Here is a 14,213-nt window from a genome sequence, read left to right on the forward strand (position 1 = left end):
AATAAGAAAAAAGAATAACCGGTATGTACAGTATATTTAAGGCAAGAAACAGCATGCATTGCATAAATGTTTTCATATCACGCCGCCATGGTCGCACCAGGAAAATATTTCACCATGAGATAATTGCGGTAGGCAGTGTATATTTCAAAACTTGACATAAGTTAATTTAAATTAGACTCATCCTTTCCTGTTTTAGGCCAATGAAGGTTTGTATTTTTGTTAAATCTCGTCTTAAAGGATGCCCTCCATTTCTTCAAATTCAAACCAGAATCGTCTAAACCCACAAATCTCGGATTCCTTTTAACTTACTCATGATGTAACACAAAGAAACTGTGTTTTAAGTATGCCATTTCAAATGCATCAAAAAGTGTCTCCAATGATCTTAAACTAAATTGTTTCGTGAACCATTATGTCCAATTAACATGGAACATCTCATTATTATGAATGATAGTCATTTTGAAAGGAAAATATCTCATTAATCCATTCAGAAAATGATGAATGGAAGAAAGGCTTACTTATTCATCTGATTTTTTACTGTAAAATTCCAAAATATTTCCTTCTACTCACCCCACAATGTCAACCATTTAGGACAGGGGTGTCCAAACTATTGCAAGAAAGGGCCGCAGTGGGTGCAGGTTTTTATTCCAACCGATCCAAGCACGGACAATTTAACCAATGAGGTTCCTTCTGTAACCAGCAGCACCTGACGGCAATCAGCTGATGACATTTTAAGACACCACGTTGGTGTAAATGTATCTTATTCTTGGGTTGGATTGAAAACCAACACCCACTTTGGCCCTTGAGGACCACTTTTGATGTTGATTTTGATATCTGGTGTACATTTGAATAACTGCCGTGTAGAAAAAAGCTGCGTTCAAGTCGTTTGATGGTTGCGAGGTAAAGTTCTAAACATTTCTTCTTGGAACTTTCACTCCACTGGCTCGGGCTCGGCGTCCATGCAGGTTTCCCACGGGTTCCTCGGCATTTGCGGCATGGACAGGATGAGAAGAGCGATGCCGGTGAGGAAGAGGAGGATGAAGCCCACGCAGGCGCAAGCGAAGGACCAGCTGTAGTAGTACTGCATCCAGATGGTGTCCTCGCTCTCGATCATGCGTTTGACCGATTGACGCATCACCTCCAGCGAGATGAAGGAACACAGACCTGCAAGGGAGAAATGATGAGGTTTTGCTGCGGAATGGGGGACTTGGAGTGAAGCCCACCTACCTGAGAAGGCAAAAAACATTCCAGAAGGTTTGAGAAGGTAGAGTCTTCCTTTTCCTTTACCCGTGCAGGAGCCAATCAAACACAGAGAGCCGAAAATCATGAAGGCCAGACTGAAGATGGAGATGGCCGCCGCAGAGATGTTGTACTCTGGAATGAGAGATCAGCTTGTTTTGGTTTCCTTCAAAAATTATTTACAAGGTTCGCTTCCTTAAAGAAATATATCAAATGTATAAAAATTGCAGCACATAGCACATAATAGATGACGATGTTGACATACACAGTTTGACCCAGGTCAACAGAAGTATTCTTGTAACAGAATCCACTTTTCTGTGGATTTTGCTTTTACTTTTAGAGATTGAATATCATTTTAACCCATTATAAGTTTACTACATTTGGTATATTTTAAAATAATAGTTATAACCTACCCCCACGAATACTCTCAAATGTAATATCCACACACGTGTATGGCAAGTCCTAATTTGAATTGTATGTCTTTTTTCTCATTATTAATCACAACCAGAATATTCGGGAAAACACATATATATATATATATATATATATATATATATATATATATATATATATATATATATATATATATATATATATATATATATATATATATATATATATATATATATATATATGTATATATATATGTATATATATGTGTATATATGTATATATATGTGTATATATATATATATATGTATATGTATATGTATGTATATATATATATGTATATGTATATATATATATATATATATATATATATATATATATATGTATATATATATATATGTATGTATATATATATATGTATGTATATATATATATATATATATATATATGTATGTATATATATATATATATATATATATATATATATATATATATATATATATATATATATATATATATATATAACCATTGTTCTTCCTCTGGTGAAGGCCAGCTCTATTTTAATGGTAGAAGCACAAAATACTCCTGTATACAAGGGTGAATAAAATAAAAATGAGGCAACGGTTGTCGAAAAGCGCCTGTCTCTCTACATGAGGGGGGCTCCGTGATATACTGTGAGTGAGCGTAGGAGGTTGGGGTCAGAGGGTGCTTATGCTGTGAACGTCTTTAGTTTCACGCAACTTAATGCACACATTTGGCACCATCCGATGCATCCGCCGCAATGTGGGCAGCTGGGAATGCAAATGTGGCAAAGCAGCAGAACTGCACAACCACTGACTCAAAATAACGGTCTCTGGGGCATTTTTTTTGTTCAACCATGAAAAAAACTCACCTTTCTGTGTTTTATGCTCAAATATCTCCGAGTCCTGTCCTGGAGTAAAGTGGCCAAAGTAAGTGCAGTTTTCCTCTAGGGAAATAGAAACAAAAGATAGTTATTGGTCCATTCATTACATGAATAAAAAGTGATTTCTTATCAACAATGACACAATATTGATTCTCAAAGGTGATAAGATTTAATATGGATTCCATACTGCATGCTGCCCTGTCATACCCTAGTCCACAGGTGTCAAAGTGGCGGCCCGGGGGCCAAATCTGGCCTGCCACATCATTTTGTGCGGCCCGAGAAAGTAAATCATGAGTGCCGACGTTCTGTTTTAGGATCAAATTCAAATGAAGAGTACAGATGTATATTATATTTTCTGATTTTCCCATTTTTAAAACAATAATTGAGATTTTTTTTATCCAATCTTTTCATTTTTAGTTCAAAAAGTATTTTTTTCAAATCTGAAAATAAATGTATAAAATATTTTCTATTTAAAAAAATATATTTTGTTTTGAAAAACAAATGATTAAAAGACAATTTCCCTTACTAAGGAAAAAAAGCTCAAATAAACATTGTTTTACATCGAGACCACAGGTGTCAAAGTGGCGGCCCGGGGGCCAAATCTGGCCCGACGCATCATTTTGTGCGGCCTGAGAAAGTAAATCATGAGTGCCGACTTTCTGTTTTAGGATCAAATTAAAATGAAGAATATAGATGCATATTACATTTCCTGATTTTCCCCCTTTTTAAATCAATAATTGTAATTTTTAATCCATTTTTTCTGTTTTTAGTTCAAAAATTATTTTGTAAAATCTAAAAATATATTTTAAAAAAAGCTAAAATAAACATTGTTTTAGATCTATAAAAAACTGAATATTCAGGGATTTTAATCCAGTTATTTTAATCCATTTATAAAATATATATATCTAAATATTATATCTAAAATGGTCCGGCCCACATCAACCCGATTCTTAAACCCTTGCCCTAGTCTAACCTATCCTCGCCCTTTCGGTGTATCTTTTCGATAAATAAACTTGTGCCTATTTTGCAGCTATACTTTATATTTAGTACATTCGATCCTGTTCCTGTATACCTATTACCCCTAGTATTTTGGAACAAACACCATAACAAAAAAAAACAGTCCAGTAAAAAAGCAACAATTCGGACTTTCCAAGCTGCTGAATAGTAGTTTTAAACCACACATAACGTAAATAACATTTCCTCCTGTTGTTCTTTTGTTTCATACAAAACCATTTTCCTCCTTTTCCTTAAAGTCTCTCTTAATGTTCAAACAACTGACAAACTAAACCCTTTTTTACGACTCATTTTTCTTCCCGTGACAAAAAAACTTGCGTTCCTTCAACCAATGGAGTTCAAATTTCGAGGTCAAACTTAATTTCTTGTTGAGTGCAATAAAGTTATTGGCGTATTAACGCCTTAGTGTGGATGTTGCAAGCTGACAGCCGGCAGTTTGTTTCAGTACTTCAAGAGCGTGGAACACTTTACACGACCCAAGCAAAATAACGAGCTGTCGACTGAACCGCAAATGAACGTTATTTATTGCTTCGGCCTCCGATTCTTTTGGAAAGACCGTCATTCTCTGATACTTAACACGATTCCTCTTGGGATTTCAGAGGCTTCATGTTGGATAGCACATGCATGTCTAATCACCAGAAAAACGTGTTTCCGGGCAGACTATTAGTCAACGTTGACATGCGAGGTGTAACCGAAAATCTGCTGTGACAAGACGCTTTTGCCGGAGAAGAGTTGAGTGTACGCCCGTGATGTGGCTCGCATGTGGATCGCTAATCCTGCTTTCCATGCGCTCTTACTGTGATAGATCAGTGCCACGCTTTCATGTGGAAAAACTTGTTTTCATTTCCCGGTTTGGGGTTTTAGGAACCACACTCGGAGATTTTTCCTCCAATGGAAATTAGGAAGGTCAATTTGTCAGCACTCAGAAAATATATGGGATCACATAATCCAATGATATGTCATCTGTGAATGATGGTTGGTCGTACTGTTTTTGCAAATGCATTTTGACATTAACGTTCATGCATTATTCACTATGGATGAAAAAAAATGTCATGATACGTAAATCCTGGATTCACAGTTTTATCTGAATCCATACGGAAAAAAAGGTAATTTCTTCTCATTGGACAGCTAAAAAATAAATAAAACATATGCAATACTACTGACATTACGTAAAAAAAACAAGATTCTCTGTATTAAAAATTGTTTCTAAAGAGCGATGCCACGTATCAAAAGGGGAAAAGAGTTGTTACCTGGCAACAAGATCAGATTTTTTGGACATATTTATTGATGGCAGTTTTACTTCAAACTTTCTCAGACCTTGTGAATTATAGATAGTTTTGAGCATTGAGGTTAATTCCGATTCTGCTTTCTTTTTTTGTCACGCACAAATTGGACAACTGAATCCATACACAGAATCTTCTGCTTTTGGATGTGGATTTGAAGGGAAAAAAGCCTCTTTAGACTTATTAGTGTAGCAAGAGAAATAGAGTACATTACAGTGCGCTATTATTACCCAATATGAATGCCACAAGTATATGTGCCATCCATAAACTTATGTTGACACAACTCAACTAGGCAACAAGCACATTTGTTGTCATAGTCTGTGGTGAGTTGCTCTCTAAAGCCACTCAGGTTCTTAATGAGCCTTTTTAGTCATTAGTCATGGACCTTTAAATACCAGGATGTTGTAGCCTTTTGTTTTCAGGCACAGCAAAGGGCTATTTTTACTTTGTTTTGAACATAGTGTAGTTGTTGTCATGTTATAAGACAACACGAGTGATGACAACTTCAGTTATGTTGATGAAATGATTGACACATGGGTTTCCTAAGAAACCCTAGCAAACTAAATTGGTTAATACAACATGATGAAAATTCTAACCAATTGACTTAAACGTTCACTAAGGTTTAGTTTCTGTATACGTGGATTTTGTAAGGTGGGTTAGGGGTTGTCCACTGTCTTATAGAATTGGCAGTGGCTCCTTAGTCGGTAACCAGTCAAATAGTCCCAGGGGCTATTTAGCCGGTAACCTATTATTTAACATTGAGTGAATAGGGGATTTTCTAAAGCATTCAACCAATCTTATTGAAATTTAATGTGTTATTGCCAATTGATAGATTCTAACATTAGGTGAATAGGGATTTAATGACTATAATTTAGGCAGTGGCTCCGTAGCCGTAGTTTCTTACTATTTAACCCACAGAATACTTACCGGCTAAATAGCCATATGGGGCCATATAGGCTATTTGACACTTACCGGCTAAGGAGCCACTGCCTATAGGATTCAGCAGTTCTCTTAAACTGAACATGATTGGTCAGCATTTGTCCCCAAAAAAATACATTAAGAACAAAAAAATGAAAATAATAGTATTCCCTGCTTTTTTTTCTATACTGGAACTCATTGGATGTGTAAAAAAAAAGACTGTTGGGTGAATTGCAATTGTGGAGCCCCCCAAATTCCAAATAAGATACACCCCACCCACCCACTTCCCAAAGAATGCTAGCGTGCTTCCCCCAAAAGAATGGCATGCCCCACCAATGGGAATAGCAGCAGCCGTTACACTTGGGCGCGTCAGACTTTGCGACTTTTGTTGAGTGCGCGGTAATTTGAACGTCTGGAGATGTGAAGGCAGCGGGTTGGAATTCTCGCTTGAGTGGGTCGACAAACTTTGGAGCTCAGTCGGGTTCTTCCAGGCGGCTCCGTCACTCAAGAACAGTCTCAGACCGGTCATGAACACTCAACCTGGTCCGGACAGCTGGGCATTCATGAGGCCTATATTTGAAGCTCAAATGACTCGCTCCGCAGACTTCGCATGGCATTATTAAAAGTCATATAAAAATACATTCCATAAATCCAACATATGTATCTGTACAGAGCGCCGCTGAACTCGAGACTCATTTTATAACTCTGGTGATGGTCACATGGTAATGTCAATGCAACATTCTCATCATTCCTTTAAGCTGTGATGCAACAATTGGCCTCGGATAAAGTGTCTTCAAGGAGAACCACTCAGGTGGAGTATGGCGTTAGCAGAAGAAGAATGTTTAAGTGAGAAAACAAACAAAAAGTTATGTGAGGTAAGCAATCATGCGACTAACTTTCAAAACGTATTTGACGTATAATTTGTCAGAATTTGATGAAGTAATTAGTTTTTGCAACCGAGTGGTTAGCACGTCGGCCTCACGGTTCTGGGGTCGAGGGTTCGATCCCAGGTGGATCTTCACTGCGTGGAGTTTGCATGTTCTCCCTGGGCTTGCGTGGGTTTTCTCTGGGTACTCCTCCTACATTCCCACAACATGTATACTAGGGGAATTCTATGCTAAATTCTCCATAGGTTGAGTTTGGATTGGATTGGATAACTTTATTCATCCTGTATTTGGGAAATTTCATTTCATTGATTTATTTAATAAGGGACAGCACATAATAATGAACATATTTATATTCATGATAATGAACATACATATGTAAATATGTAAGATTGCAGCCAAGGGCTAATTTCCTTCTTTAGTCCTTTGTGTAGGTTGAAAATAAACGATGACACATTGTAGACACACACGTAGGACAGTTTTAGACAGCGTTCTGATTGTAATTTTGTTCGTCTAATTGCCAGGCTTTAAGATGATTGGCCAAGAGGTTCAGAGACGGGAGTTGAATTGGTGTTGAATTCCAGATATGTGATAGAGAAGGTGCTTTGGCTAATTTAGCACTCTTTTTGAAGGGAACTACACAGTCACCTCTAGAGCCAGCCCATGTTGATGTGTTGGAATTTTTTTGTACAAAATCTTGCAGCGGAGGAGGAGCTTTGTGTTGGAAGATTTTGTATGAGTGGAATGGTATGGCATGAGTTACTTGTATGGTATGAGTGTGTGTCTCCTTGTGCCCTACGATTGGCTGGCCAGTGGTTGGGTCGCACTGTGAAGCCTCCCATCAACATAAAGACCTCAACAGTAGCTCAAACCATATTTTCCAGATGACAGTCTAACAATGACCTCCTCTCACCGCGTTACTAATAGTGTTAGTCCTGCTTTTTATCACTGTCTTTCCACGCTGCCCTTTAAGACTCGTGGCTGTGATAAACAGTGGCGGTCCTCACCAAATAGAGCCAGCAGACTCCGCCGCTCAAACGAGTTTACTCAGTTCGTAAACAATGGCTGCCAGTGCGGTGAAGGTGACTAATCAGGCTTATTTACGTAGGACGAAGAAAGACTCAGCTTCATCAAAGGACATTTTCTGGAGTAGTGTGAATGATTGTTAACTGAATAAGATGAAGCTTTTTATGCTCATTTTTAACATAAACTCATACGAGGACACCATTGACTAGAAAGTCCAAGTTGCACCATGATTGACAGAAACATGATTATTCACTGCCAAATATCTACAGATGTTTTTTTTCCATTGTAATTTTGTATAATCAATGCACGAGCTTGGTCATTGTTTGCCAAGAAAAAAAAGAAAGATAGAAGAAACTATATTTTGGCATGCATTCCATTTTTTGCTCTATATTTCCTTTCCAGACAGGAAGAGGATTTAACTTAAAGCAGGAAGTCACTTGAAGGGTAAAATCAGTTTTTAGGTGAATTCTAAAATCTGCTGCTCAAGTTCAAATGGACAGTAAGTCTTTGCTTTATGTTTTCAAGAACTGTGATGTGTTGTACTAAAGTCAGTGAGACTCACTTAGAAACCAAACTAAACACAATATGTCAAAACCCAGTCATATTTTAGATCCATTTTATGTGTCCTATGTGAAAGATTAATCCATAACTCACTACAATTGCCCAATTAAGAGAATTTAATTTAACACAGTATCAGTTCAACTACAAATGTATATTTCTTTGTCATTTAGATGGTGGTATTCAACTTTATGCCTCTGTATTTATATTATTCTGCTAGGTACGGGCTTAAAACGTTGTCTGTGTGTCCTGGTGCATTTTGCCAAAAAAGTAGCACTGACATTATTTGTCACGTTGACGCTTTGCAGAATATTTGCATAGAATAATGATGTTTGAAAATCAGGCAGTTGGAACGCAGTCTGGAAAAACTGTAGAGAAGAACAGATCTCACATACAAATACATGGAATGAAGGATTGTATTTTCCATGTTTAACTCAGAAGGCTATTTTGAAAACTTGGCAAGTTATAATCGCCCATGATCGTAATAAAGCTTGCCTGTAAATTCTAATGGTGATCCATATTTGCGTCAGTGATATTTGAAGCACAAACAGTTGCTGTACTCTTATTATATTGAATGTGACATTTCCATGACTTTTGGACTGAACCCTTACGTAAGTGCAGTCTGAGGATCAACGGTACGGAAAATAAATGGATGAAAAAGATTTCCATCATCTGGTAAAATCAAGAATTCACCCTTCAACTTGGAAAAGTAATTAGTCAAACGTACAAACTTATAGAATCAGATTCTCACCTCCAGGCAGGGTGATAGGTCCACAGCCATGTTTCTCCTGGTAGTCGTCCTCACTGATGTAGATTGTCTTCTTGCACAGCCTCCAGAGGCCAAAGTGTGCCGCCTCGCACGTGGCGTTGACCTTCTGCACCCGAGGGCTCAGCACGGCCCAGTAGTCCGTCACCACCGCCGTGAACATGCAAGCCATGCCCACCAGCAGCACAAAAATGGCAATATTTATCTTGGTGCGCTTTTCCATATTTCCCAGTTCTCAATTGTTTAGTCTAGAAGAAAAAAAATAATGACGCCGTTTGGTCGTACACAAATTCGATGACACGTTCCTCTTCAGTTCTCTCCGCCGAGTGCCTCTGGTTCCAGTGTAGAGGGTCAAAGCACTCCGTCCTACTAAGGCTCCTTATGCTGCTCACTGCGATCTTCTCTCCGAGCGAGGGGGCTGCAAGTTTGGAGGCACAGCTGTTGAGTTAGATCAGGAAAGCTGATCACTAAACCAACTGTCTGCCATTGCGGGCCAAGGGTGTAGTTTTGGTGGGGGGGGGTTAGGTTATTGGTGGGTCGAGGGCGGGGAGTGTGTTGAGGCTATAAATGTTACTGATGAGTCAAGTTGTGAGGTTTTCCTGGTGAGTGCAATATGTATTAATAAATGGGGCTCTTTGAATTGAAGTTGGATTGCATGCAATTCATTGGTTGGATCAAAAAGTGGAAGTGTTTTATTAGGAAAAAATATATGAGTGGAGGTGGGAGATTGGCCACAATAGATGATTTAGTAAGCAGCAGAATAAGTATTACATACATTACCGTATTTATATGAGCATATAATTGTGTAAGGTTTAATATCTAATTCTTGATATTGTAGAGATGCAGAAAAGTATGCATGGTAGAAATAATAGAGGTGATTCTACATTGCGGTTTTTCGATTATTGCAGTCTACATTATTCAAGGAAATACTGTACTTGTATCCTTTTCAAATATTTGTTACAGTTTTTGTTTTCCACTTGTAGTACCTGTTACTCGTGTAGTTTGTGTAATGGATCTGAATTATTATGTCCTGTAAGTATGTGTCGTGTACTGGATCTGAATTACTATGTCCTGTAAGTATGTGTCGTGTACTGGATCTGAATTACTATGTCCTGTAAGTATGTGTCGTGTACTGGATCTGAATTACTATGTCCTGTAAGTATGTGTCGTGTACTGTATCTGAATTACTATGTCCTGTAAGTATGTGTGGTGTACTGGATCTGAATTACTATGTCCTGTAAGTATGTGTCGTGTACTGGATCTGAATTACTATGTCCTGTATGTATGTGTCGTGTACTGGATCTGAATTATTATGTCCTGTAAGTATGTGTTCCAATTGCTCAACAACAACAAAAAGACTTTGCCGTAAATAATTCTACCAATTTTATATTAGGTTTAGGTAGAGAAAATGGAAAAGATATTTTGTTCACATTCAAATATTCCTAATTTTCATTAACAGTGATTCAAGAAAATGCCTCACTAGTTCAATTTTTTGGATGTCTGACATGAACCATTCATCCTGTAGCCGAGCTAACGTGCCAGTACACTGAAGTGCGGCTAATTAAGAACCCCAGTCAGTTGTTAGTCGGCCTCGTATAATGGCAATGTGTGGGAATCTCGACACATGCTAAGGTCATTCATGTCAGGATGGACAGGTGAGACCAAGAAGAGAACTAACAAAGGGCGCTTAGCAAATCCACAGATAGAAGAACCTCTTCTTTGAACATTCATCCTTGTTAAAACCTCCTTCAATCGTTATCGTCACACACTAACCTCTTTGTGAAACCAGGCTCGTTGCAGTTGAGGACACCTGTTAGATGTCATTACGTTGAAAGAGCCTACTTTGCATTCTAGTAAAGTCTTTGCTCTTATACACCCTATTACCCTTTATTTTTAAGTATCCAATAAAATACGTTTGTGACTTTTTGATTGACTTGTTAAGCCATTTCAGTCTTTAATGTGCATTGCCGTCCATGACAGTTTAAAACGGGGAAGTACTTTTTATGCAATGTGTTCAAGTACTCCCGGTTAGCATTACTATTAGGTCAAGCATCAACATTCGATTTGTCTCCCGAGTCAAATAAAAAGAATGGTTCTGATTGCTCCAGGCCAAAGCGAGCTTCATCACAGTGACAGATGTCACCCCCGCGGTTCCCAGATCCACTGTATGGCAACAATATCCACAGGAAGCAGGGAATAAAGACCCCTGCCGGGAGAAATGTCAGCCATTTGGGAGAGTGGGTGCCTGTGGTGAGGCAATCGCGCCGAGGGGGGCGCGGGTTTGTGGATCCATCTGATTTGAACATTTCTTGATGTCCTCCTGGCTTAGGAAGTTCTCATCCTTTTGAACTGATAACTGACTTTCTCCATAGAGATTATGTAGGGAATTCAATCCTGAATTGTGTATTGTACAACCACTCTAAAAAGAAGGTAATGTAGTACACGTAGTGCCGTTACTCCCTACATGCAGAAAATTAAACTTGCCTAAGGTACCACTCTCGGAGGGGAACCGAAACATGTTTTTTTTTGGTGTTGTTTTTTTCTTTTAATCGTCCTTCATGCATCCAGGCCATGCTATTGTTCAGACCATAACCGCTCATTGTCTATCACACAGGTGTCAAAGTGGCGGCCCGGGGGCCAAATCTGGCCCGCCGCATCGTTTTGTGCGGCCCGAGAAAGTAAATCATGAGTGCCGAGTTTCTGTTTTAGGATCAAATTCAAATGGTTGTAGATGTACATTAAATTTCCTGATTTTCCCCTTTTTAAAATCAATCATTGCAATATTTTCAATCCAATTTGATTTCTTTTGTGTTTTTAGTTCAAAGCGCATTTTGTAAGATCTAAAAATAAATATAGAGATATTTTCCGTTTTCCACTTTAATATTGAACACAAAAAAATATTTTGTTTCCATTTGAAATGAAAAACATGATTAAAAGAAATTTGCCATTACTAAGAAAAAAACCTCAAATAAACATTGCTTTAGATCTATAAAAATGGACTATTTAGGGCTTTTGATCCAGTTCTTTTAATCCAATTTAAAAAAAAATATCTAAATATTAGATCTAAAATGGTCCAGCCCGAGTTAGACGCCCCTTGTCTAACAATAATAACTAGAATCCAATTTAAAAGAATCAAACAAATACACAATAAAGAAAGTAGTATCTGCGATACAAAGTCATTAAACATCACAGTATGGTCCACTACACTCATGTTTTTGCTCACCAATGCAACAGAATTTGACTAACAAAACGGTTGCCATGGAAACGGCAAAGATAAATGAACTTGGCGCAAATACAGGACCTTTCACATAAACAAGGACGTTATTCCAAAAATAAACACCAGTAGCCTGTAAAAGTTTAGTTTAGCGTTTCAGTGAGTGTTTACGTTACATTTAGGTGAGCTATGAACTGGTGTGTCATCTTTTATTGGTCACGGATGCCCATCAGGCTACAGTCTGTCTGTCAGCCATTCTTGCACCTCGACCTAATGCTAACGAGCATAGAGGTGACCCTGCCAATATTTTGTCAGTTACTGGAGGAGGCATTTCACTGTACACACAACAAGAAGCCTTAGGACATGAGCTTTATTGTGGGTAAAATGTCAAAACAGATCCACGGATGTAAACTGAACCGCTTTGGCTAAATGACAGAAGGGAGAGGACACCCCAAACTCAGAGCCGTGGAGGGAAATCAGTCTTAAGACCCATTTGGCAAGAGCAAGCTGCATGCACACATGCATGCAGACTCAAAATAAGTCTTGTCCTAATGGAGGCTCAGCGAGCCGGACAATCTGCGCAGTTTCGCCAACGAGGCTTGATTGGACAGATTCCAAAGCGGGCGAAATATTCAACAACCCATCAAGCCGGTTCAAGCGTGCACGATAGCGGGAAGCAAGCGTGTGATCTCGGAGATAGCCACGCGGCACACAAACAGCCCCCGCTTTGCCTAAGCTCGTTTTACGAGACGCTGGAGAGGAAGCGTTCGGCGGCCTGTTAGTTAGCTCAGCCGAGCATTAAGTTTGCTTGTGCATTTGCACTTTAACACCCGACTGTCAACCTTTTTAAAGCCATAACTCTGCGAGCCTCCATTATTGGCCAAATAAAACCTCACCACGCAGTGTTTGTGTACAAAAATGAGTCTGTTATTTTACCATAAAGACAAATATTTTAGTTGAACAAGGTCCAAAAATGGAAATAAACAACATGCAAGTGCACCCATTTGGAATAAAGGTTAAGTTCACACACCATGGCGGATTAAAAATAATAATTGTTGTCGTTTTGCAGATATATGCAACATTTTCAATTACAATCATTCACCCATCTTGGCTCACGAGGGTGCTGGAGCCTATGCCAGCTCACTAAAAGCAGGAGGCGGGCCACACCTGAACTGATCACCAGCCAATCGCAAGAAATTACAATGAGAATTTCAATTTTTTTCCTGTTAAAAAAATCAAGAAGGCACTTTGCCATTTCTCGATGGCTAATCCTCGCAGCGATAATGTAAAATGACTAAAATTCATTGTGATGAATCATTAACAACAGGGCAATGTGCTGATCTTAACTGTATGTGTGTTTTATATGTACAAAAAAAACAAAAATAAATTCAAGCAGGCATGTTGCAATGCGCTTTTTTTTAAATCCATCCGATAATTTAACTTTTAAAGAAGTCTTCTCTGCAGGTACTGTGCGTTATGCTAACAACATCTATGGTGGCACATTGTGAACTCAGTTATAGCAAGAATAATTAAAACCGCAAGTGTTGTCAAATGGAGGTTTTTATACGAGTTGTGGTGCTTACTTGCAGCCAAAAACTAAATAAAGCATCTCACGAAAACAAAGAAAATACGATATTTTTCGTCTTGCACACTGAAAAGTACATTCCTTAAGGTGTCTCCAAATCTGAATGTTGTCTGCTTTTTCTTCAATGCAACAAAAGATCATTTATCCTTGAAACTCCTTTCCTATTTGCGAGATATATTTTCTATTGACAAAAAAATCCCATTATAAATGTGGCAGTGTTTCACAGAGTATACTTTTGTACACCAAAATGTCTTTTTAAGAGGAGAACATCTGAAGACGGCATAGCACCAGCTGTGTTAAGGTAAACAAGACACAAAACGAGGTTTTAGCGACTTCTTTTAGACATTTGCTTCAAGTGACAGTGTTTTTTTAATAAATCAAATAACTACAGTATAAAGTTCTTTCATGCAACAGAATTTTTCAAAACGCCAGCGA

General features: G+C 38.3%; 1 protein-coding gene across 1 annotated transcript; it reads right to left on the reverse strand.

Annotated features, from left to right (window-relative positions):
- Positions 1–727: 727 nt before the first annotated feature.
- Positions 728–9,279, reverse strand: LOC144076934 (voltage-dependent calcium channel gamma-1 subunit-like). Its single transcript, XM_077604296.1, has 4 exons — positions 8,965–9,279; positions 2,519–2,593; positions 1,225–1,371; positions 728–1,161 (listed from the first exon to the last, which is right to left on the reverse strand). Exons 1-4 carry the CDS (start codon positions 9,200–9,202, stop codon positions 929–931), a joined length of 693 nt encoding a protein of 230 aa, XP_077460422.1. The 5' UTR covers positions 9,203–9,279; the 3' UTR covers positions 728–928.
- Between the last annotated feature and the right edge of the window lie 4,934 nt (positions 9,280–14,213).

Source organism: Stigmatopora argus, chromosome 7 (assembly GCF_051989625.1).
Source record: "Stigmatopora argus isolate UIUO_Sarg chromosome 7, RoL_Sarg_1.0, whole genome shotgun sequence".
NCBI lineage: Eukaryota > Metazoa > Chordata > Actinopteri > Syngnathiformes > Syngnathidae > Stigmatopora > Stigmatopora argus.

Excerpts from the sequence above, each read along its gene's own strand:
- LOC144076934 (XM_077604296.1), bottom strand. The coding sequence starts at position 9,202 with ATGGAAAAGCGCACCAAGATAAATATTGCCATTTTTGTGCTGCTGGTG. Across the intron at positions 2,594-8,964 it reads ACCTATCACCCTGCCTGGAG|AGGAAAACTGCACTTACTTT; the intron begins GTGAGAATCTGA and ends CTATTTCCCTAG. Across the intron at positions 1,162-1,224 it reads AATGTTTTTTGCCTTCTCAG|GTCTGTGTTCCTTCATCTCG; the intron begins GTAGGTGGGCTT and ends TCTCCCTTGCAG.